This window comes from Pimephales promelas, chromosome 4, assembly GCF_988280905.1.
Source record: "Pimephales promelas chromosome 4, fPimPro1.hap1.1, whole genome shotgun sequence".
Lineage (NCBI taxonomy): Eukaryota > Metazoa > Chordata > Actinopteri > Cypriniformes > Leuciscidae > Pimephales > Pimephales promelas.
In genome coordinates, this window is record NC_142772.1 from 33505089 (window position 1) to 33529229 (window position 24141).

At 37.4% G+C, this 24141-nt stretch overlaps 1 protein-coding gene across 14 annotated transcripts in view; it reads left to right on the top strand.

Moving 5' to 3' along the window:
• The window catches only part of phldb1a (pleckstrin homology-like domain, family B, member 1a), a 45658-nt gene extending 22007 nt beyond the window's left edge, over positions 1-23651 (top strand). For 6 of the 14 annotated variants that reach the window (XM_039659243.2, XM_089130307.1, XM_039659241.2 and 3 more), the window contains 19 exons: positions 4572-4808; positions 5615-5752; positions 6075-6212; positions 6827-6955; positions 8748-8903; positions 9034-9144; positions 10939-11025; positions 11509-11628; positions 12799-12918; positions 13231-13389; positions 13656-13799; positions 14070-14162; positions 14952-15021; positions 15177-15396; positions 16619-16706; positions 17073-17219; positions 19956-20175; positions 21293-21378; positions 21677-23651. In XM_039659243.2, the coding sequence (XP_039515177.2) occupies positions 4572-4808; positions 5615-5752; positions 6075-6212; positions 6827-6955; positions 8748-8903; positions 9034-9144; positions 10939-11025; positions 11509-11628; positions 12799-12918; positions 13231-13389; positions 13656-13799; positions 14070-14162; positions 14952-15021; positions 15177-15396; positions 16619-16706; positions 17073-17219; positions 19956-20175; positions 21293-21378; positions 21677-21817 (2604 nt within the window). In that variant the 3' untranslated portion in view covers positions 21818-23651. The remainder of the gene's footprint in view (positions 1-4571; positions 4809-5614; positions 5753-6074; positions 6213-6826; positions 6956-8747; positions 8904-9033; positions 9145-10938; positions 11026-11508; positions 11629-12798; positions 12919-13230; positions 13390-13655; positions 13800-14069; positions 14163-14951; positions 15022-15176; positions 15397-16618; positions 16707-17072; positions 17220-19955; positions 20176-21292; positions 21379-21676) is intronic. The other 8 variants (XM_089130309.1, XM_039659245.2, XM_089130308.1 and 5 more) reach the window with 8 other exon arrangements.
• The last annotated feature ends 490 nt before the right edge of the window (positions 23652-24141 follow it).

Here is a 24141-nt window from a genome sequence, read left to right on the forward strand (position 1 = left end):
TTCGAGACGGATTAAACTTCAGGAGGAGGTAGTCTGAGACGCATTCCAGATTAAACAGGACAAATATAAATGCATCTGGTTGTTTAAACCAGATTTTACTCCTTTTTGCTGTAAATTTTACACACAAAAAAAAATAAATAAAATAAAAATAAAGTGTGAGGGCATGTTATAGGATGTATAACACGTTACCAGTGTACTGCTCTTTTTCCTATTGCTTCAATTTAGCTGATGATAAGTAAAACGCAACTCATATCTGTTGCTTTCGTTGACATTAACTCCTGTGCTTATAGTGCAGGAATTGAAGATTGTAAGATTGTGTGTGTATATATATATATGTCTGTTTTGCAGAGGTAAATGGAATCGTTTTAACTAATCAGATACCTATCCGTAAATCAGTGACCAGGTAAAAACCTTTATGGTTTAGCTTTTTTTTCATATGTATCTTAAAAACATGATTTAGATCAAATGGTATTTTAAGATCATGAGAAAAATGAGAGAAACTGAAATTGAGTCAATAGAATCCAAACTTTTAAGGGGTTCCATATGCGTGTACACAGATGTGGTGTTTCAATTGCCTCAAAGATGTTTTGTTTCTTCACTTTCAATTCAAATCCAATCTAAATATAAGTTCTGGTACTAATTAAAGTGATGCTTTTTTGTCTTTGGGAAATAAAATGAAATAGAAAAGCTATAGATTGCTGTAGAGCACTGATGAGAGTATTTGTGTAATGAGGCTTTTGTCATTGTGTCATTGGCTTTTGGAGTGGCCTTAGTACTGGAGGTTGAGCGGGTGGAGTTTATATGGAGAGAGTTTTCTGGTCAAGACAGAACAGTCAGGAATAACACACAGATGTAAATTCCTGAGGCCTTTTAAAAGCTTGTGCAGAACGTGTGGCTTCCCAAAGACTATATTTACCCGACACAATCTCAGTGCTTTGAGCTGCCCTCTTCTTCATATGCACACACACACATACTGTCCTCATTTAGCAGTCTAAACATTAGTCTCTCTACTGCCTAAATTAATCACACACAGACATCATCTCTCTCATTTAAACCTATTAAAAACCCAGACATTGCTTGGGTGCATCTCAAATTCCCATATGGAATTGCCATTCATTCATCTTTCTTATTTATCCCTGAAATTATATAAATCTTCGGTGGCTCTAACCAGCTCACTTAATGGCATTTTCATGATTTTTATGAAGTAGTGTAACCTGTTTTAAAAATACAATGCACGTTGCGCACACAAACCTAATTATATGCGGCTGCCACACATTCTTGTTATTCCCTTGAGAAAAACTATTTTAGGCCATTTACTATGAGACAGAACTAAATGAATACAGGATAGTCATTTTCCATAATATCACTCTCTTGTTAGCGTTTTGAGACAATGGCAGGAACATTAGGTTTGTTATGAACAAGAGAGCTCTGTTTGGGTTAAACTTTGTCCTATGGTCTCTGGTCTGTCTGGCACTGTTGTCATGGTTACAGCACAGCTTTATCCAATGGTGTGGCAATTTGAAAGGTAGTGCTAGTTTTTGTCCAAAATGAGTGGACTGCCCTTTTTAATGCTGCTCTCAGGTTAGTATCACCCTTAGAAGAACTTGTGCCACATTAAAGCACAGCTGAGCTGTATGTTAATTAAACATTAATCTCCTTTCTAATGTCAGCAAATGCATAGACATTGATAGCTTAAAAAATGGCCTTTTAGAAGTGCGTGACCTCGCAGCATGCTCTTGTAAGCCGCACGTGACCACACATTCTGGGCTTATGGGCAGGAGTGATTTACACTCAGAAAGGGGGAACATTTCATCGGGTTCTTGAGCGGAAAAGCATTTGGGAGATAAGATAAAAAGACAAAAGCGAGCAAGTGTATTACAAGCGAGAGGAAAGAGATCTAGTAAAAATCTTTTCTTCTAATCCTGACAAGAGATAATGGCTCGTGGGGTAATGTCATATTTACTTTCAAATCCCTTTACGTGTCTGTGTTTACTCCGTTCTAGGTCATGGCCCAGTTGGCTTGAAAATGTGTTTCTTCTCTTCTCAATGATAGCATTGCTGTGCTCCGCCCTCCCTTTATCTCAGACACACATTCTCCAGACAGCCGTATTCCCAACAACAGTGGATCTCAATTGGTTTTGCTTCAGGAACCAGATTTTACATTTGACATCAGTTGTTGACCCAACAAACAAAAAAGTTTGGGGTTTGAAGAAAGTCTCTTATGCTCACCATAGGGCTGGATTTACTTGATCAAAAATGCAGTAAAAACAGCAATATTGTGAAATATTATTCTAATTTAAAATAAGTTTTCTATTTTAATGTTTTATAATGTAATTCCTGTGGAATCAAAGCTGGATTTTCAGCAGCCATAATGTCATTACTACAGTCTTCAGTGTCACATGATCTTTCAGAAATCACACAAATGTGATTTCTGATCATATCAAAATCATATCAAATGTGAAAACAAAGTGCTGCTTACTATTTTTTGTGGAAATGGTTTTACATATTTGTCAGGATACTTAGATGAATAAAAGTATAATTAAATAATAATACAAAAAAAAATGTTGAACCCATTTTGAGTGGTTTTCTGTTCATTTTGTCACAAACTTTTAAAGATGACATCAGGCTGACTAGGAACAACTACGAGTGTAAATGCACGGACAATAGCAGAAACTGTGGGCTACCAGCATAATAGATGGAACAAATATTTGGACAAATAATTTATTATTATGAACCACATGACCAAGTGACAGGTGAATTTGTGGCAAAATACCTAAATGTGAAATTGGATTGATAGGCTTTGATGCAAGAGTTAGGAAGTATTTTCACCTCCCTTTTAAAAATCTGTTTATTTTACTATAATGGCTGCAAAATTATGACTTATTTTTGCATGTATTATTTTTTTGGTCACAGCACCAGAAGATCACTTGTTTTACACCACACACAAACATGCACTTTGTCTTCAAAATCCATAAAGATGTGTGTCTCTGCTGCCTCACTGAAGTTTTAAAGGTCATTTTCCTTTTGTTCCTTTCTGTGTCTGTGGAAGCTACAGAGAACTGAAGCATTTCATACTATGAACCACATGAGGGCGATATGGCACCAACCTTTGAAAGAAATAACTTTTTTCTTTGTTTACCAGATTAAAAAACATCTAAAAATCAGTTTAAATATTAAAAGCACTGTTTTCCTCTGCAATTAATAGATGTATACCCTAAATACACATTTTTAATTACACTTTTTTTATTCATTGATGCGCATAAGAACATTTCAATTAACCATCTCTTCTTTTAAACCACCTCTTACATTTAATATCGATGCTTGGAAGATTTTGCGTGTGGAGAGAGAGGAAAAAAAGATGGAAAGTATTTTTTTAAAATCTGCATTTTGGTTTTCAGACATTTACACAAAAATTTCCCAGAGCAATTTCTATAGAATACACTTTACACTTAACTCCCTTGTTTAAACCTGTTTTTCAGGGCCCTAATAATGAATTCAATTTACTGTCTTGGCTGTTGTGCCCAAATAGAGGATAGTCGTGTCTTAAAGTGGCTTTTACACACATGTTTAGTGCTTTGGGCTTTGTGTTGGTCTGTCTTCAGCATGCAGACCAGCTGTGCTGACAACCTTTTGTTGGAGAAGAATGCTGTTGCTACGTTACCCATCAGTTAGCGTTTCCTTGTTCCAGCACTCTGTCTGCACTCTCCTGACAGGGGAGACCTCGTTAAAAGGGAAGAGCATATGCTTTGAGACGTTCTATTGGCTGGTCTTGTGAGATAATGGCTCAGTGATAAAGTCTTTTACAGCACCGAACACCTAGAGCACGAAATTCAATCTGTTACAAATAAAAAAATATGCTATTTATCTTGTACTGTGTGCATTTTCAGACGTCAGAGTCTCAGGCCTGTCTTGACATTTATTTGTGTAAATAATTTTCTTAGTTCGTCAAAATAAAAATTTCTTAGGTGAAATGGATGGCTGTAGATTACTTGTGCTCTCTGCCGTGCTATTTTAGTAATGTCACTCGTGTCATCTAGCCAAGCTGTGCTGGGTATTGTCCATGTAAAAATATAATGAGCACCAATGCCTAGAGCGCTAGTTAGTCCAGCTAGAGCTGCGGGACTCTGGCAGCCTGTATGTAGAGGGTGCACACACACACACACACACTGTGTATGTAGAGTGATGGCAGCAGCTGACTATCACAGCCAGGTGAGAGGTCGCTTGAGTGTGCTCAGAGGTTTGCGGGTCAGTAACTGGATTGAAGGGAAACTTTCACAAAGGGAATTTTTATGAGACCTCAAGCACTGTTGCGGATGTTCAGGATTTTTAGTTTATTATTTATACTGAGTTGTTTAATGTGTTAGCGATGCTGTAGGATGTTATGGGAGTCACACAGTGCCGTAAGTGGTTTTTGAAATGTTGGTGTCAGGTTGCAGTTAGTTTAGAAATTACAGACTTAAAGCTCTTAGAAGAGTGTTAACTACATGTGTTTACACCATTTTAGACCTGTGTGTGAGTTTTTGTGCCATTTAAAGATGTATGCGCAGCTAAAACTTTTTTTGCGTTTTTAGGAGAGGCAGAGGCTTGAGACCATCCTGCATTTGTGTGCCGAGTATAATAAGAGTGATCCTCTGGTTGGCTTGGACGCAGGGAGGGCGTGTCAGTTCCCGGGTATGGAGGAGGTCTCTGTTCGACGACCCGGTCCTGTCCCGGCGACTGTGCCGGCCCAGAGCTCTCAGAGACAGCGAGAGAATGAGGAGGAGAACCTGAAAGAGGAGTGTAGCAGCACTGAAAGCCAGCACCAGGAGGTACAACACACACACACACACACTCTATGCGTGATTCTCCCACTATTAGACTGAACAGAACATTTTTAAACAATGTGAATATACACGTGTGTCATAATTAATAAGAAAAACTGAAAGATTCTGCGCTATTTCCTGGTCACTAGTCAAATAAGTACATTTGTGACATTTGATCATGGGATTTTTGTAAAGATGGTCATGTTCTTGCTTCCACTAAAGCACAATATGCTCTTTGGATGATCTCAAATCGTGCTGGAGAACATGATCATCAGTCTTGACATGAACTTGTGGAGTTCACGTGCGGCTGTAATTAAAGCAAAATGTATGCTAAAAATATATAATATGTTAAAATATATAGTATTTAATAAATACTAAGAAATATGTGTTAATTTCTCAATTGAATGAAATTAGAAAAATGGAACAGATATGCATTTTGGGATTTTTAGACCTCATTATACACAAAACAAAAACTGCTTGAATGAGTATGTGGACATATTTGTGCACACACTTTATTATGTATATGACCATATTTTAAAGTTTTATGTGAGATTTTGTGTTGTAGTTGTGGAAGTTTCTACGCACTTCATGTGGAAAAATGGTCCCTTTTGAATTTGCCTAGATTTGAATATTTCTTCTATGTCTCTCTCTTTGCCTTCTTCTCTCACTTTCTTTAGATAAAATGGTTTTCATTCATTTAGGTCACTGTTAGAAGGCCACGTAGAGTTTATTGTTGCAAACATTGTCTGAGTAGCTTCACCAACACACTCACAAACACAATTTGTTGTTGTGTTTGACAAATGCTTTTTCAGCATGAAGATTCCTCAGTGCTGGGGCAGCAGGAGAGAGCATATCTGGAGGAAGAGCGGCTCAGGGTTCTGGCTCGGGTGGACGAGCTGAAGACTCGTGTCACTGACCTGGAACAGCAGATACAGGAGTCCAGACAGGAGGTTAGACTAAACCTACAGACCGTTGCCTGTGTGATGTGTCCACAAAGTACATGTACCTTCCTTCACTTCCATCATAACCACATGAATGAGAGCGAGAGATGTAGATATTCACATCCAAACTTGTAAAGCCTGCTCAATCACTAGGCGTCTTCATCTCACGTCAGTGCATCACCATCTGTCATGCATAGAAACATCTTTGGTGTTGCATATTAAAATCGATGTGAAAGCAGGATTCTGCCTGATCAGCAGTGCAGCGTTCTTCATGTTAACACAGAAACATATGGAAGTGAACAGACTGTTGAATGTGTCATTTTATTGGCAGGCAGAGATGGAGAAAGCATTACTACAGGGAGAACGGAGGGCAGAGCTTGATCAAGTGGAGACAGAGTTGGAGATCATCAATCAACTTCAGCTGAAACTGAATGAAGTGGAAAATGCAACTCAGACGGAGAAAGAGACGGTACTGACAACAAACAAACGCTATAAAGCATGCTTCCCTGTTTCCTCTTTCTACCTTGTGGATTCATCTTTTCTACCATGCTAGTTTCTAACAGTCTGACATCTAACTTTTAATAATTCAAATTACACTGACTATATTGCATGTTTCACTGGGCACTTTCATATCAGTCTTTTGATAAAAATAAATTACTTTGGAATGAAATCTGCAATAAAACATTAAAGCCCATTAAACATTAAAGTTCCACACCACAACATAAAGAATCAGTTTTCTGTAGGTATAATAAAAATGTATTGAAAGTAAATTTACACATCGATAAATGTTAAAATCAGTGAAAATACCATAAAGGCAATCAAATAGAGATACAATATACAATATTGTCTGTAAATATACTATATGTTCTACAACTGACTGCTGTATGAATATTTATTCTGCTCAGATAGTCTGCTGCAATATGGGCTCTGATTGCCATGGCAACCCCATATCTAAACCTCTGTTTTAACACAGCATGGTGTCTTTATCTGTTTCCTCTTTGTTTTCACCTCTCTCCGGCCTTACTGGCTTGCTGCGTGTGTATTTCACTTGTGTGTATGTTACGTGTGTGTAATGTTTTTTAGGAGAGAGCAAAAGTCTCAGCTGAGCGGGATGTCCTGGCCAGACTGAGGGATTCGTACAGTGAGCTGAAGGGCCAGCTTCATAAATGCCCAGAATCACTGAGGGAGCACTTACAGGAACAACTGACCAGGGTCAGTGTGCGATTTGATACTGCCGTGACAGTCACAGCGATTATCGAACATATACATCCGCTTCACTTTAAAGAGGAGCAGGAGAAATGAAAGAAAGTATAGGTGGATTGAGTGGACATTAAAATATATAATGAATACCGATTGATCTCATGATTTAAAAAAAAAAAATAGTTAGCACAGTTAGTTGCCAGTTCACATTTTCCCTCTAATTTAGAAGTCTTTTTCTACAACCAAATATATATATATATATATATATATATATATATATAAAATCTTGTTTTGCCATCCGTCCAGTGGCCTTGGTGTGTTTCACTCACCATATTTAATAAAATCTTTGATAGTAATGAAATGAATTAAAATAAATTACTTTAATGTTGTTAATTGTCCCATGTGGATCAAATTTATAAATTCATTGGCTATCCTTTCTCTAAGCATAAAGGAAAGCCTTGCTACAAGAACACTCTTTTCTCTTTTCCCAGCCAGTCTTTAAGCAGATAAGGAACTCCCGCACACTATCATTACTTGCACTTTTCAATCAAGTTTATTCACACACAACGTTTCGGTCACACGACCTTCGTCAGGAGTATCTGCCAGTCTTTAGAAATAAGACAAAACACCATGAAGCAGTTGTACTGTCAATTTATTTACTTTTAGATAATTTAATTTGTAACTTATAAATGTAACTATGATAAACATTTAATTAATGAAATTATTATTTAACACATTAATCATGACGGCTTTAATAAATAGACGACCAGTGAATAAATATACTGTATACATTTAAATACACCAATACAGAAATTTTGGCTGATATTACAATTCTGTTTTGCTTAAATCATTTTGTTGAAATGAATGAAAAATAAAAGATTAAAAAATGTAATCAGTTGTTTTAAATGCTAAGTGAATGTAGGTATTTCACCGTCATAATGCATAGTACTCTAAGATGATTGATGTGTTGGAAATGGTGAATTAAAGCAATAGAGATCTAAATATAAAAAAGGGAAATTAACACACAGGGAAATACCCAATGTCAGCCTGCCTCTACAATTATAAAATAAAATAGCAAAGAAGAAAATTATCAGAGAACAGCCAATTAGATTGATGTAGATTTACTCCTATATAATGCCATTTGTACACAAGACACTCAATGAAAATAACTATTGGAATGTATCACCCTCCAGTATCACCAGCAATTAATGGGCAAATCACATGATATGATACAACAGCCTTAACTGGACAGCTTGTTAGAATCTGGATCTGCACAAATATCCTATGGCTGTGTGTGTTGGCTGTGTGTCTGCGCTCCCTCTCGAGCCACATTATGCTCATGGCAATAAAGGGTTTACACACTGACTGAACAACCATGATCATTGTGATGCACCTCTTCTCTTCAGGGAATGAAACTGCATGAAATTCATTTATTTGTATGTCTGTCTTTTGCTTTTCACTCTTGCTTAAGTGCTTATTTTACTAAATCTCCTCACTAATTCACTGATATGGTGATGAACTGAGCGAATCACCTCACTCTTCTTTATCTTTGTACCAATAATCTCCAAGCAGAGGATGTGTGTAATATTGTTTTTGTCTTTTTTTAGGAGATGCATTGAAATGTTTTTGTTTATACATGTTCCATACAGCAAACATTGTTTGGCAGACAGAATGATCTTCTTCGGCATGTCATTGAGGAACATTTGTCTGTCTGCTTGTTTGTTTCTCCCATCTGTTCGTCTGCCTCTGTCTTTCCCTCTCCCTCTTCGTCTCTCTGTCCATCTGTGCATGTGTGTGTCTGTAGAAGGTGGAGGCTCTGGAGTCGGCCACTAAGCGCTTTGAGGATTTGGAGTTCCGCCAGTTGGAGCGAGAGAGTGGCATTGAGGAGGAGAAGGAGACAGTCAGCAGGCAGCTGTTGCAAGAGAAAGCAGAGTATCACCGGAGTGTGGCCAAAAGGAAGGTAAATGACACTGATCTCAGGTCAGTTCTATTAAGGACTCATATCCTCAGTTTTGAGTGGCAAGTCCTGTATCAGACTGGGATGACAAATGAGGTTGGCTTCCGTTGAAACGTTTCTCTTGGTTGTGTAGGAGAAAATGGCAGCTCTGGAGATCCATGCTAACCAACTTGGACTTCAGGCAGCTCAGGATTGTGAAAGGATGGCCAAAGATAGAACACTGGGCCTGCAGATGCTCCACAAGGTTGAGAACAAAGCTTAATCTCTATTTACACTTCATGCAAAGCGTCTTCATCACCACAGAAATACAGCTGAGACTTGATACTTAAAGCTGAAGTCCATAGCTTTTTTTGGGTAAAAAAATTATCCAAAATATACATATTTGAGAAAATACATAACCAGCCAGTGTTCAAAACTATCTGCTTGCCTTAGCTCGATTCAAAACGGTAAGCTTGTAATAATGTTTTTAATTCCAGTGGTGCTGGTGGATTTCCGAGGGAGATTCAAGTATGTCTTTGCGTCATTACGTCACATCTGTACACAAAAAGAAGGAGTACCGGCTAGTAGACTATATATTGCGCGTGAGGATGTTGGAGGTGGAGATTTACATTTACATTACATTTACATTTAGTCATATATTAATATATTATATAATAATAGTAATCAGCTGATTGTCTCACAAATGTAACCAGCACATTTCTCCCCACAAAGCAAACGCATAATACAGTGAGGGAGAAGAACCACATGAAATTATGCAACTATAAATTTTTTCTAAAAAAGTAGTAAAGGTTTAGCTGGCTAAATATGAGCTGTTACTGTGGCTGAGCTAGTTAAAGCGTAAAGCATTGTTTAAACTGGGTGCGCGTGGCAAAAATGACGTGATTGTAACAGCACCATTTACTACACACAACAGGCTTTTTTCTCTGATTTGGAAAACTCTTCGCGATCGACTTAAGATGCTTCCATGATCGACGGGTTGGTGATTCCTGTAACATACTGTTTTAGGGTCAATGACATGAGTACTAATCAGCTGTCTCGTGAACGTAACCAGCACATTTATCCCCACATAGCAAAGCCAGAACACAGCGAGGGAGAAGAACCAAGTTACGAATAATCCTACGAAACACGCTCTGTAGCAATGTTTGTTCGCGTTCGGCTGCGGTAGAAACATGAGTCACAACATGTCGACTTTCATAGATGGGGGTGCCCGTAGTGATGTAGATATAAATGTCTCATTCCAAGATAATAAAAACATTACGGTTTATTAAGTAAGTTCTTTATACACCACTGAAAACATAGTTATGGATGTCATATTGCATTTATGTCAATAGATTCTCCAAATTTTTACACATTGTACCTTTAAGTTGGTATGAAATCAAAAATTAGTTTTAATTATTTAAATATAGGTTATTGATCTTATTGTGAACAATTCATCCATGTATATTTTTTCATTTTTTACATTTTGTTTCTATTCTTTTTTTCATTAATTTATTTATTTATGTTTTTGAACTCGTAATGTTTGATCAAAATGTCATAATTAGATCTTCCAATGAAAATGGCAGACTTCCCTCCGGTGAGGTTTCCTAGATCATCAATCATTTAGTTTGCTTATACCTGCCCCTCCACAATCGATTGTGTGGCAACATTGTGATGCAACCAAGCCCCCGCCCTAAGTTTTTTCTTTGCCGATAATCTGTTACATCGCAATACAGAATAAAAGATCTATTGCTATTTCCATTTCATAGCAACTTTAATGTACTTTCTGTTTCAGTATCATTGACTCAAGAAAATATATTACCAAGAGAATAAAAAAAGAATACAAAAATAGGTTACTACTTTTTTTGTCACATTTATTTATTAATTGGCAGCATCGTAGTTATAAACAGGAAAAAACAGTTAACGTTGCAAAATTACCTAAGTGTCATTATTCAACTCCGTTTAGTTTGTTATATCCAAATTCACAATTTAAAAAGTATGGTTATATAACCCATAAAACTCCATAATGGTAAATCTGACCCTTGATATATTTTTCTTTAAGGAAAAGGAGAGACTGTCTGCCCTAGAGAAGAGATACCAGAGCCTAACTGGTGGAAAGACTTTCTCCAAGCCAAGCAGCACAAAGGAGGTAACACCAGCCATGACTCTACTAATCAATGGCCAATTGACCTGTTTTTGTTTGCCAAATGTTTTTGTTTGCTCTTTTTTTTATCCCTGTCTAATCTAGTAAACAGACTGTATACAGGGACCTCCAGAGAATTTATAACAATAAGAATAAGTATAATAAAAACATCTGTTCTCTATCTCAGTATTGAGTGCATTGGTTTGAAATAACCGTATCGCTGTGTACATCCTGATGGTGGTTGTGTCTGTAGGGATCCACTCCACTCCTGCTTAGAAGTAAAATGAGCATGTTTTTTTTTTCTGGGTTATCGCCATCAGCGGTACGCTTTATGCCTCTTTGATCAGCCATAAAATATGTAGAGGCAATTTGAAGATGTTTGATATGAGACAAATAATGTCATAAAAATGTTATTTGGCATGGTTTGCGCAACACTGCACAAACTATCTTGGTGGTGTTTTCTGACTTCGGTGTTCATATTCAAAACAGGAAGTGCTCTACATCAATGAACCTGACTTTTTTGATGAGCTCCCTGCCCAGAATTCTCTGCTCCCTTCTTCTTGTTGTCAAAGATCCACCACTCAGACATATTCTAACAGGCAACAGGAGGTAAAAGCATTACCCCAGGACAGCTGTGGGGGATTTACAAACTAACAAAAACATTGTCATTGGTACTTACTCAGTCATTTCACCATTCATAATGAGCATGTTACTACAGTATGTGGCTGATGAGAAGGGATTGAAATTGTATAGAATGTAATGATTTCAGTTTCTTAACAGTTCCGCTAACGATTTGTCTGAGAATCGTTAGTGTTATCGGTTCTCAGTTCCCAACCCTACTGATGTGTATGGACATAACCTACCGTTCAAAAGTTTGAGGGCGGCAAGATTTGTAAAATATTTTTGAAAAAAGTCTCTTATTCTCACCAAGGTGCGAGTGAATAAGTTAAAAATACAGCACAACAGTAATATTGTGAAATATTAATAATAACTGTTTTTTTTTAAAATATGTTTTAAATGTATTCCTGCGATGGTAAAGCTAAACTTAAATGCTTTAGAAAAAAGTATAATGATAATGATAATTTGGTGCTCAAGAAACATTTCCTATTATTATCTATGAAAACTGTTGTGCTGCATAATATTTGGAAACTGTGATCATATTTTTTAAGGATTCTTTGATAAATAGAATATTCAAAAGAAATTATTTATTTGAAATATACATCATTTGTTACAATGTATAGTGTTTACTATTACTTTGGATCCTGAATGTGTCCTTGCTAAATAAGAAATTCTTTAAAAAAAAATCGTACTGACCCCAAACCTTTGACCCATAGACAAATGTGTGGTATATCATACCTTGAATATTTGCAGGATTTTATTTCAGTTGTTGGGTATGTGATGTTCATTTGTTGAGCATTCATTGTACTGGTAACAGCTATAGTTACTGAATGCAAATAATTTGCATTTTGTGTGAGAATTCACTGTGCACATTGTGGGAGTTGTCTGCCTCAATCCAGCATGAATGGTTTTCAGACCATTGATGATTGCTGTGGTTACATATCGTAGTACTGGGGTGGCGGACATTGACATTCTGTACCACACATTCTGCATGTGTGTATATTGGAGATGTTGCTTGGCATGTTTGTGATGTGTTGGGCATAAGCGTGCTTTTTCCAGTGGGTACATGAGATTTAAGGTGCAGTTCTTCATGGGTTGTTTGAAATATGAACTGATATCTGATGTGGATGTGTGTACGGATGAATGGGTGTGTGTGCTTAGGAGTACCTCAAACTCTCTGATGTATATAAGATGTATGGGAACGGATGTGTCCCTGCCCAAACTGCTTTCCCTAACGCGCTCTGTCTACCGCTGGCTGTAACATCAGACACACCTCGTGAGGTATGACTCCTCCACTCACTCTTTCATCCATGACAGAATCTTTTCCTTGCCTTTCCACCTCCTCTTTCCCTTTCCAGTACCATTTATTTCTAGTTTGTGGCTTTTCTTTTATGATGCTGTCTGAATAACTCACTGGCTGTCTACTCTTGAAACTTTTCTTTTTCATTTCTTCCCACTCCCAGCTGTCTTAGTGTCTTAGTTGCTGTTGTATCCTGTGCCTCTGCTATGCTAGCTCTATGCTTTTCTAAACCTAAAATGCCCACGTTACATTTTATGTTTGTGTTTGTGTGTGATGGGGCTGAATGTATAAAGGAGTATGTGACAGTCGGTCAGTTAAACCAGCTGTTCGGGATGCCTAAAGTTGACCCCTCCCCCACATCTTCCATCCAATCATTCCAAGCTATTGTCGCTGATCCTGTCCACTCCAGCCACACATCCCAGTGTGGCTCTTCCCAGTCACTTCCTGCAGAGGTGTGTGTTATTTCCTGGTGTCGATGTGTTCATGATTGTATTTACCACAGCACTCACTGGCTAGTCCATGTGAAATCTGAGTTGAATAAAGTGGGATTTCAAGCTTTTGGTTTTGAGACATTTTCCTTTTCTTTTTTTCTTTTTTTACATTTTCTAATCTAAATACCACTTAATATTTTCAATGCATGTCTCATCTTTCCTTTCTTCCTGTATCAATTTTTCCACTTTTTCCCACCTATCCTCCCTTTACCTGGACTGCACTTCAGACCCAGCCTGCATGGAGTAGGCCTTCAATCCCCAGGCTAGATTCAGAGCGCTGGTACCAGGAAATCATGGCAGCTGGGGAGTCCAGTCATGCCTGTCCTCCCCCTCTGCCTGCTAAGTGTCTCTCCTCACGTAAACCTATGCAGGTAAACTCTTTTCATTTGTCTGTTTTCTATTCTGCTTGCATCTTTTGTCTGTCCTTAAGTTGTCTGTCCTTAAGTTCCCTGTCCTTTTGATTGAATCTATGCAGAAATAACCACTCATTTTTAATCTACTGCTGTTACGTCTGTTACGTCTACATTGCCGGGTGCCTGGTTGCTTTGGTGTCGTATTTTTCCTCGCTTGTCATTGTCATTATGGATGGAGGATATGAATGATGAAAGGATAAAGAACATGTTGAGATGTTTTGTCTTTAGATCTGTAAGCAGGATGGAGAACTGGGACAGACCAATGGTACCTTTACACCCCTGCCTTCCACGACCACATCAGGCAGAAACACACCCACCAAAGTAAGATGGTTTATAATGTAAGAGGCAACAATATGGAGTCTACAATTTTTTATTCAACTTTAGCTGTGCTTAAATATATAATGCAACATTTTTCATCCACCTTTTCAGCACCCGTGGAAATATTTTTCCCATAGGCATTAAAAAAAACTCATTAAAAAGAGTTATTAGCCATGAACCAGACCAACCTGCTATGAGGTGATTCACATTACAAACCTTGATTTGAAGCAACAAAAAAATTTTGATAATTGGATAAAAAAACACGTGTTATTATCTTTAAACAAGGAAAGAGCAACGATCCCATAAAACAGCGCTAATGACCAAATCTAAGAGATTTTGCGATATTTCCCGTTTGCACAGCCGGGAATCTGGTTGGTTGAATCTGTTAGTGTGTGGTGTGCTGTCCACACACTATTCGAACAAAACTGTAAAAAAATAAATAAAGAAATAAATAAATAAAAAATATATATATATATATAAAGTATATAATTATCGTCATGTTTGTGGTCTGTCACATTTTGAAAATCTGATAAGAATCTTTTAGTGTGGGCCAGGCTTTAGCTTCATTCAGCATGTTGATCCATTATGTGGAATACATTTAACCTTGGTGTTGTGCACTTACTTCAAAGACAAGGGTGGCATATGATGCGTATTTAATCCTTAAAAAATTTGAATATGCAATGTGGCGTAGACATGCAGGTTAAGACTGGCTCAACTTAAAACCTGTTGTAGCTTCATTATAACTCCACATATATTGTTTTCAAATATGTCACTTTTCTGTTTTATCTTCAGAGTCTCCCAGACCTATCTCCTGCTTATTTGGACTTAGACTCCAGGAGACAGTTAGATCTACAGGGCAGAGGTAGTCCATCAATCATTATTATCAGACTGTAAGCAGCGTGTGTTGAATAATTTAATGTTGTTTTGCTAACACAGCTACATGTAACCCATAGATGGTTTTAGACATACTGTAGAGTCTAGTGTTTTTATTGATCTGCTCTGTGTGTTTTTCTCCAGGGCTCTATACATGTGATGATTCCAGAATCAGGCCTACGGATCCTAAACACAGCCAGTGGGGGGCACCACCTTCAGGAGTTCCCATGGTACACCACTCCATTCTCCACCACCAAGCACCCCCAGCAGGAGAGTCGACTTATGACACTCTGAGTTTGGAGAGCTCCGACAGCGTGGAGACCAGCGTATCTACCGGCAACAATTCCGCCTGTTCACCTGAAAGGTGAGATGCAGTTGTCAAGGGAACCCTTCGTTCTGCCACCATTCCCCTGACAACGGGTCACGCTGCCCAATTTCCCCATAAATGTTTTCTCATCCTCCTCCCTGAATAGTTCCTGGGTTGTTTCCATGACAACGCATACATCCCTACAAAGAGACATGCTATTCTTCTCATCTTCAAAGTTTGGTCTTGTCCCGAGGCAAAAGAAGCACAGAATGTCATTTTAAAGTATGTGCTCCTTGGATATCCCAGGGAAGCTTCAGGTGTTTAGTCAGATGTTGAAGTCATGAAAAGACGTTCTCTTGATGTTGCCCTACTTTTCAGTGTCGATAGTCTGGACAAGAATCTTTGACCTTGCATTCTTACATTTCGGTTAGATGTTTCAGCAGTTTTACCTCACCCTCGACTAACCTTTACTTTGAGATGGTAAAAGAGGGTCCTCAAGTGAAATAGAAAAAAAATCACATCTTCTTCAACCAAGCAAAATAATGTACTTTTTCTTTTTTAACCAGTGGCATATACATATAAAAAGTCATATTACTCACAATAACTATGCAACTTTTTAAAAATATACATTACCATTTAAAAGTTTGAGGTTTGAGTTTTTTTTAACCACAACTTTTATTCATGAAGGATGCATTAAATTAACCAAAAGTGAGAGTAAATACTCTTATTTCTTACAAGAAAAATGTATTTCAAATTAATTCTGTTATGCCACAAAAATATTAATCAGCACAGCTGTTTTCAACATTGATTATAATAATTTGCCATCACAGAAATAAATGACACTTTAGCTAAACTCTGCAGGAAAGGGGACCTTGAGGGCCAAAGTTGAGAACTCCTGCTGTAAAAAAAATATTTAAATTGAAAAAAGCTATTTTAAGGGATAACCATATTGCTCAAAATGACTGTTTTTACTGTATTTTTGATCAAATAAATGCAGGCTTTGTGAGCTTAAACTTTTTTTAGTAGTATATAATGCCTTAAATTTTAAGAATAATTTAATAATAATAATAATTTGTCAGAGACGTACTCGATAATTTTAATATAATATATTTTTTATATATTTTTATTGTTGTTAAAGTGTTTTGATATTTATTTAGAAATCAGTATAGTTTCATTTAAAGCAACTATGATCTGTCTAGAGTGAGCATTTGGGCCCAATGTCGTCTTCTGCCACTGGAAACACCACGTAAACCGTAATCGTGTGTTTCTCTCTTGGCAGCAATGGGCTGGCAGGATTGAGGCTGGAGGAGATGGAGAAGATGTTGAAGGAGGCCCAGCAGGAGAAAGCCAGACTGGTGGAGAGTCGAGTGAGTACCATTAAACTTTAATTGTCTGTGAAACATAATCCATCCCACAGCCTGTCTCTCATATAAGAGATCTTTTTCATGAATTTAAAAAGGAAGCCCTGGTCCCTTTGGCATTACTGCATTAAAGATTGTTTCTTACCTACAAAGAGTGATAGACATGAAAGGCTGGATCTTAACAAGCTCTCAGACAGTAATACTCAATCAAACAATCTCTTGCTGAATTATTTTTTCATGCATCCCCAGTCACTCCGCTCTGTGTATTTTATGTATTTGTATGTATTTTTCCCTATCGCCTATTAAATCTTCTCACAGTGGATTTGAAGCCCCTCTGTGTCTTAGTCTGTCTGTCTGTCTTGTTTTCGTCAGGAGAGAGAGGTCCAGGCACGGAAGCAGCTGCTGGAGGCCGAGAGGAGGAGGCGAGAGGAGGTAGAGAGGAGGCTGATGGATGAGACCGCGCACAGGCAGAGACTTGTGGAGGAAGAGGTCAAGATGAGAGAGAAACAGTGTTCTCAGGTCAGTGCATCTGGAGAATACCTCAATGAATTGGTCTCAGATCAGCAATAGAGTTATAGAGTCTCCCAATCGTTTATTAGGCGGACATAAAATCATCGCGTTTCCCAGTGAGATAAAAGGGACAATACTAAATAATAAGGCTTTCATTAATAACTCATGTATTAATTATAATTATCATAATGCTTTATAGATCAAGAGACCATGTACATTCATATATTTATATGTGAATGTAAATATAGGTCAGTGATGTGGCACATTTAAGTTATTCATAAATATAATTAAAACTAAGAAGCTTCTTAAATACACCTCTTACATAAAGAGCGTAAAAAGCTATTGTGATATATATATATATATATATATATATATATATTGATATTATTTAACCACAATTTGTATTATTTAGTTTATATTATTATTCAATACATTTTTGAATTGTATTTTATTAATTGAATTTTTTATTATTCAATACATCAAAGTCAATGTGGTAAAACTAACATGCAGAATAGAATTCCCCATTAATTAATTAGTAAGACCTTCATTCATCTTCAGAATGCATATTTGATGAAATCCGAGCGCTTTCTAAACCAGCCATAGGCAGCAACGTCGTTGTCATTTTCAAGGCCCAGAAAGTTAGAAAAGACATTGTTAAAATAGTCTATGTGACTACAGTGGTTCAATTGTAATGTTATGAAGCGACGTGTATACTTTTTATACTGATGTCCGCAGAGTGTGCATGTGAAGTTTTAGCTCAAAACACCCCAAATTTTTTACAGCTTGTTTAAATTGTCACCTTTTTGGGTTCAGAAAAGTTTTAGTGTGTACACATAGTTTTAGTATGTATCCTTTTAAATGCAAATGAGCTGTTGCTGCCGGCTCAGAGGGCGGAGCCTCACGACCTGGCTCAGGCCCCGTTTACATGAGCACGATTCCGGGTGAAAACGTAAAAATATTTTATCGGATGTGCCTTTCGTTTACTCGGCGACGGCATTTTTGAGGCTTAAAAACGCAAAAAAGTGAAACCACCCTCCTGAGTGGAAATCTTAAAAACGCTCCACCGCCGCGTTCCCGTGGAAACGGTAAAAACCCAAAAGTCTGCTTGACAGTGAAGGTAACTTGTACGCAGGCGCGTGGACTTGGTGTTGTTGTAGTATGCACTCCTAGCCGCCTGAAGTGCATACTACATTGAATTTCACACACTTTTGCGTCACCATTTGCACACGGATTTCCCACACAAAACGTTCGTCTTAACGCAGAATAAAAAGTGATGACGCAACGCCACTTTTGCGTTTTCTCTTCAGAATCGTTTCCGTGTAAACATAGTCTCAGTGACAGAACAATCATATCTCACGGAATGATAATCTTAAAACAGAAACTCTCAGTAGTGTTCATTTCGACCCCAGGTCGGACAATAATGCCATCGAGTCAGAAAATGTATGCTGTATGGAAATAGAACAGGTATAGTCTAGTTTAATTACGGTTAATAACTTAATTTTCATCTTGCTTTTATCTATTATTAGTACAAGCCTGTTGGAGCAGACCGTGTCCGAATGATGGCCAAAAATATACTAATGAGTTCAAAAGATGAAGTGTGCATATAAGAAGAGCGCATTAAAGTCTTATCCATAAAGTCTCTCTCTTCACTCTCTCATTTTCATTATCATCATCATCAGCATACACAGCGAAGTACACAAAACACTCATTACAACTAACAGTAAATAAATATATACACAACTTTTCAGGGGTGCTTAATAAACTGGTAAACTTTATATCTGTAAAACGACTCGATGAACTGTCATAAAGTGCACTTCCATTTCTGCCGTGATCAGTGACGTTAGGCCTGTCGCTCCGGAGACCGTAAGCTGGTTCACGAACAGTTGTACTGATCCGTCCTCGAGTAACAATGAGAGTAAATGAAGACTGTTATCTGAGGTTTTTTTTCCAGACAAAAAATACATAAATCTCTCGTCTCAGGGGGATATACTGTAAGGGTGGAAAGCATGGTAATTCAAAAATACTACAGGTTTCCTACTAATACAAAGCTTAATGCCAAATCCTTAAGTATACGTTTAATGACAGAATTTTCATTTTTGGGTGAACTAACCCTTTAACTAATAATGTTTAGCATAATATAATGTGTGTGTATAAATATGTAACATCAGGTTAGTTATAAATCCGCATTTGAAACATGGATGTATACACAGTGGAGTAGCGCCTGCTCTCACTTGTACAGACAGTTTCAATGTCTGCGTACAACTCTGAACACAGCAGTGCACTTCACCGGTGCCGCTCTGAGGTCAGTGAATGTTTGGATTTGCTCTTTAAAAGTCTTTATGAGGTCACTTGCTCAGCTTGACTGGGCCAGACGGGAGGCATGAATGCACAGAGAGCAGCTCCGCACAGCAGGTGGATGAGAGGAGACACGCAGACAGATGGTGAGAGGGAGACAGCAAAAAGAAGATAAGATGGGAGGGGGTGTAAGGCAGACGCAAGGAAGGGCAGGGCAGTAGGACAGCAATGTTTTAAACACTGATAAGTGACACAACCAAACAATGAATTCAACCTGTGATCTTCACCACTGTGTGCATTTTTCTGATGCATGCTTAAATACAGTGATCAGAATATCAAATTATCATGCTATATTGCCATTAAATGTATTGTTGTTATGTGTACCTGAATGAGTATTTTTTTAATGGAAATATTTGAGACAGCAGCTAATCTGAGCTCTACCCTCCTCAGGCTCGGCCAATGACGCGCTACCTACCTATTCGAAAAGAAGAGTTCGACCTGCGTTCCCATGTGGAGTCATCAGGCCACTGCGTGGACACATGTCCGTTTGTCATTGTTACAGAGAAAATGTGCAAGGGCCATCTTGTGAAGATGGGCGGCAAGATCAAATCCTGGAAAAAACGCTGGTTTGTCTTTGATCGGCTTAAAAGGACCTTCTCTTATTACATAGGTAAGATAATTGTTGTATTTATGCCTGATTAAATGGTCAGCAAATTTGTTTTGTGATAAATTTAGAATTTTACTTTTTTTAAATTCAAAATACAGTTTTTATAACTGAGAAATTTTTCATAAAGCTTACTGTGTATACCTATAAATCGAATTTATTTCCTGACAAATTGATATAGAAAGAGATTTAAGTGTAAAGGAGAGCACATACTTTTTTCTGGTGTTGCTAAGTATAAGTCAAAATACATAAGGTGGAAAAAGAGAAGAAATATGGGGAAAAAATTTTGACGGCACTTACAAAGTGGCAACTTCTGGGAAACGTTTTATCTCTATTCGCTCAATTTCCGATCATCTTGTCTTTCTTTTAGATGTTCTCTCTCTCTCTTTGCTCATGTGTGTAGCCTTTTCACCCCCTCACTCCCCATGTTAGTGGTGATGATGATGATGATGGTGGTGATGATGATGATGAAATAAACTGCAATGCTTTCTCTAGCCCAGCGTTTGTGAGGGATGGGGGTGTAGATTTACCCCTGGCTCAGTTCTGAGTAACAATACTGCACTTAACTCTTCAAAAACATGAAACACAAAAACAATTTATCCCATTACTAAGCAGATTTGTATAAGGAACAGAGAGAAAAAAAATGAAACCGTTCAAAGGGGAAAGTAGTCAATCTTAATCGCAACACTGATGAGAGGGGGCTCACTGGAGGCTGACAAGCTTAAAACAGTGGTTTCAAACATCTACGAGATAAGAATCGATCCGAAGAGAGATGTTAATCTGCGCTAAGTAGCGAAAAGGAACGTCTGTCATAGGAGCTGTTTACAGAGGGTGGCAGACAGTGTTAAATTGAGACACACAATGCTTTTAGGTGAATCGCTCTGATCGCTAGAATTCATTTCTATTTTATGTGTTTGTTTAATCCCTGTGGAAAACCTTTTAAAAAGACCTTTTTTATACCAATATCTAGTTATTTCTGTCACAACAGACTCTTTGAATGATGCAAATGCAATCTCTTCTTAATAAATAATAAACCTGATCTGTAGAATAATATCATAAAAAAAAAAATCCATACATAGCATTGTTATTTTCCTTAATTTTTTTCCTTATGGTTTGTACTCAGATAAACACGAGACCAAACTGAAGGGTGTCATCTACTTCCAAGCCATAGAGGAGGTGTATTACGATCACCTGCGCAGCGCAACTAAGGTAACGAGTGAACGGATGCCGTGCTTTTTCAACACCTCCTGTTTACCATCAACAAATCAAGCTCCATACTACAGCACCAACACTGAGCACACAGTGAAAGTTTAAACAGACAGGCGTCTTCATAAAGAGAATTTCTTACAGCAGAAGGCAAGGAGATCAAAGGCGGCTTCATGTTCATGTACATTTCGTCATGCTTTCTTTTTTTCACTTCAGCGACATATGCCTTTTTTTCCTGCCCTGCTGTTCTCCATCTTCTCACACTTTAATGCATACTGTGTCTTTTTTTCTGTCCTTACAGAGTCCAAATCCTTCGCTAACCTTCTGCGTGAAGACTCACGATCGACTTTATTTCATGGTGGCACCGTCTCCAGAGGCCATGCGAATTTGGATGGACGTCATAGTAACGGGTGCCGAGGGCTACACGCAGTTTATGACCTGAGGGAAAGAGGATGCAATCCTCCCTGCAGTGATCTGAGATTTACCAGGATATGTAACATATGCAGAATTACGTCAAAACTTTCAGCCAGCACTGACTGACTTCTTTGTCATCATGACTAGGAAGAGAACTGAATTCAGGCCGGCCTGATGACGATAACATATTATTGTGCAAATAATGCTCAAAATTTATGTTACTAAAAATAGAAGCTGAATAAATATACATATATATATATATATATAGAGAGAGAGAGAGAGAGAGAGAGAGAGAGAGAGTTTATCTCTGTATTATTGTAATACAGAGACAGTTACAAAGCTTACAGTATTTTATGGCATTTCAAATCAATCATATGCTCAGTACTTTTATTTAATAGCTCTATAGTTTTAAGGTGCCAAGTCTTCTGGTGTGTGTATACATTGATGTATTACCAACACTTATCTTTACTTTTAGTTATTTAGGCGCAGTTACATGATTACAATGAGATATAGCTTTCATAATATCTTTTTAGGTGGGGAGGCAGAATTCATATTTTTAATTGCTTTAAAAGATAATGTTGTCTTTATTTGTATAATATCTAATTATATAACTTTTTTTGCTGCAAAGATTCTTAAAGGGTTAGTTCACCCAAAAATGAAAATTAAGTCATTAATTACTCACCCCCATGCTGTACCAACCCCGTAAGACCTTCGTTCGTCTTCGGAACACAAATGAAGATATTTTTGATTAAATTTGAGAGCTGTATAACTACCACATTGGCTCCTAAGGGACTGCCTCTTGACGGCCCAGAAAGTCAATGAAGAAAATGTTTAAATATCCCAAGTGACTACCGTGGCTCAACTATATGTTTATCAAGCGACGCGAATAGTTTTTGTGCGAAAAAACAAACAAAAATAACGAGTTTATTCGACTATTTTTTTCTTCCTTGTAGGCCAGAACGAGACTTCCTTATAGATTTCCACGACGCATGCGCGAGAATTGCGATCTGAAGTGGTGTAAGCTGGTGTACGCAGATCGCAAATCTCGCGCATGCGTCGTGGAAATCTATAAGGAAGTCTCGTTCTGGCCTACAAGGAAGAAAAAAATAGTCGAATAAACTCGTTATTTTTGTTTGTTTTTTCGCACAAAAAGTATTCGCGTCGCTTGATAAACATATAGTTGAGCCACGGTAGTCACTTGGGATATTTAAACATTTTCTTCATTGACTTTCTGGGCCGTCAAGAGGCAGTCCCTTAGGAGCCAATGTGGTAGTTATACAGCTCTCAAATTTAATCAAAAATATCTTCATTTGTGTTCCGAAGACGAACGAAGGTCTTACGGGGTTGGTACAGCATGGGGGTGAGTAATTAATGACTTAATTTTCATTTTTGGGTGAACTAACCCTTTAAACAAATGGCTCAGGTGCTCAGACATGTTACTGAAAACTAAATGCCTGCTGCCTGATTTATAACTTTATTATATGAGATTATTTGGAGGGGGACCATTGCAGTAAACACTTTTGTTTTCAAGGTCTTGGTACGTTTGTACCGACAGGTTTTGTTTTGCCAAAGCTTCATTTGTGTCGATATGTGTACTCTAATTTGCACATCTTTTATTTCAGGGTTTTTAAAATGTATGGATGTGCCTCTATGATTTATAATCAGATATTTTGTGTATTGTGCTATTCAGATTATTGATATCCTCTTGGACATCTTCTAATTCAATGAGAAAAATAGTCTGAACTTTTGATAATTCAGTGTTATAGCACTAACAATGTATTTCTAAATTCTTTTTTTTTTTTTTCATTTGACATAAATAAGTATTATATACTCTAAGGAAAATAAAAGTCTAACAAACAATTTTTTTCTTGTAGTCGCATAGAGCAGGACTAGTTGTCACACCTTTTACTCCAGTGAATATTTCTCAGGGTTGGTTTGTTTTAAAAAATCAATTTTGTATAAACACGTACCTTAAAGTTTTGATTGCAGAATGTTTGGCCATTCCCACCCAAAACAAATTGCAGTTTATCAAGGATGAGTAGTGGGATGAAATTTAAACACCAAAACAATTGTTACAAAACAAGGTTAAACTTTATGTTAAGGTGTCATTGTTACACTGTAATTATACATATACTGAGTAATATTAAGTAACATGTACTTACTATAGGGTTAGGATTTGGTTTGTTTTAGGGTTAGTTGAAAGTAATAATGCATAATGTATAGTAATTACAATAGTTGCATATAAGATATGTAACAATGACACTGTAAAATAAAGTGTAACCCAAAACAATTCATGAAAAAATGAATATGAAAAAGCAAACGGTAGCACAAAAAAAATTAAAGCAAAATATT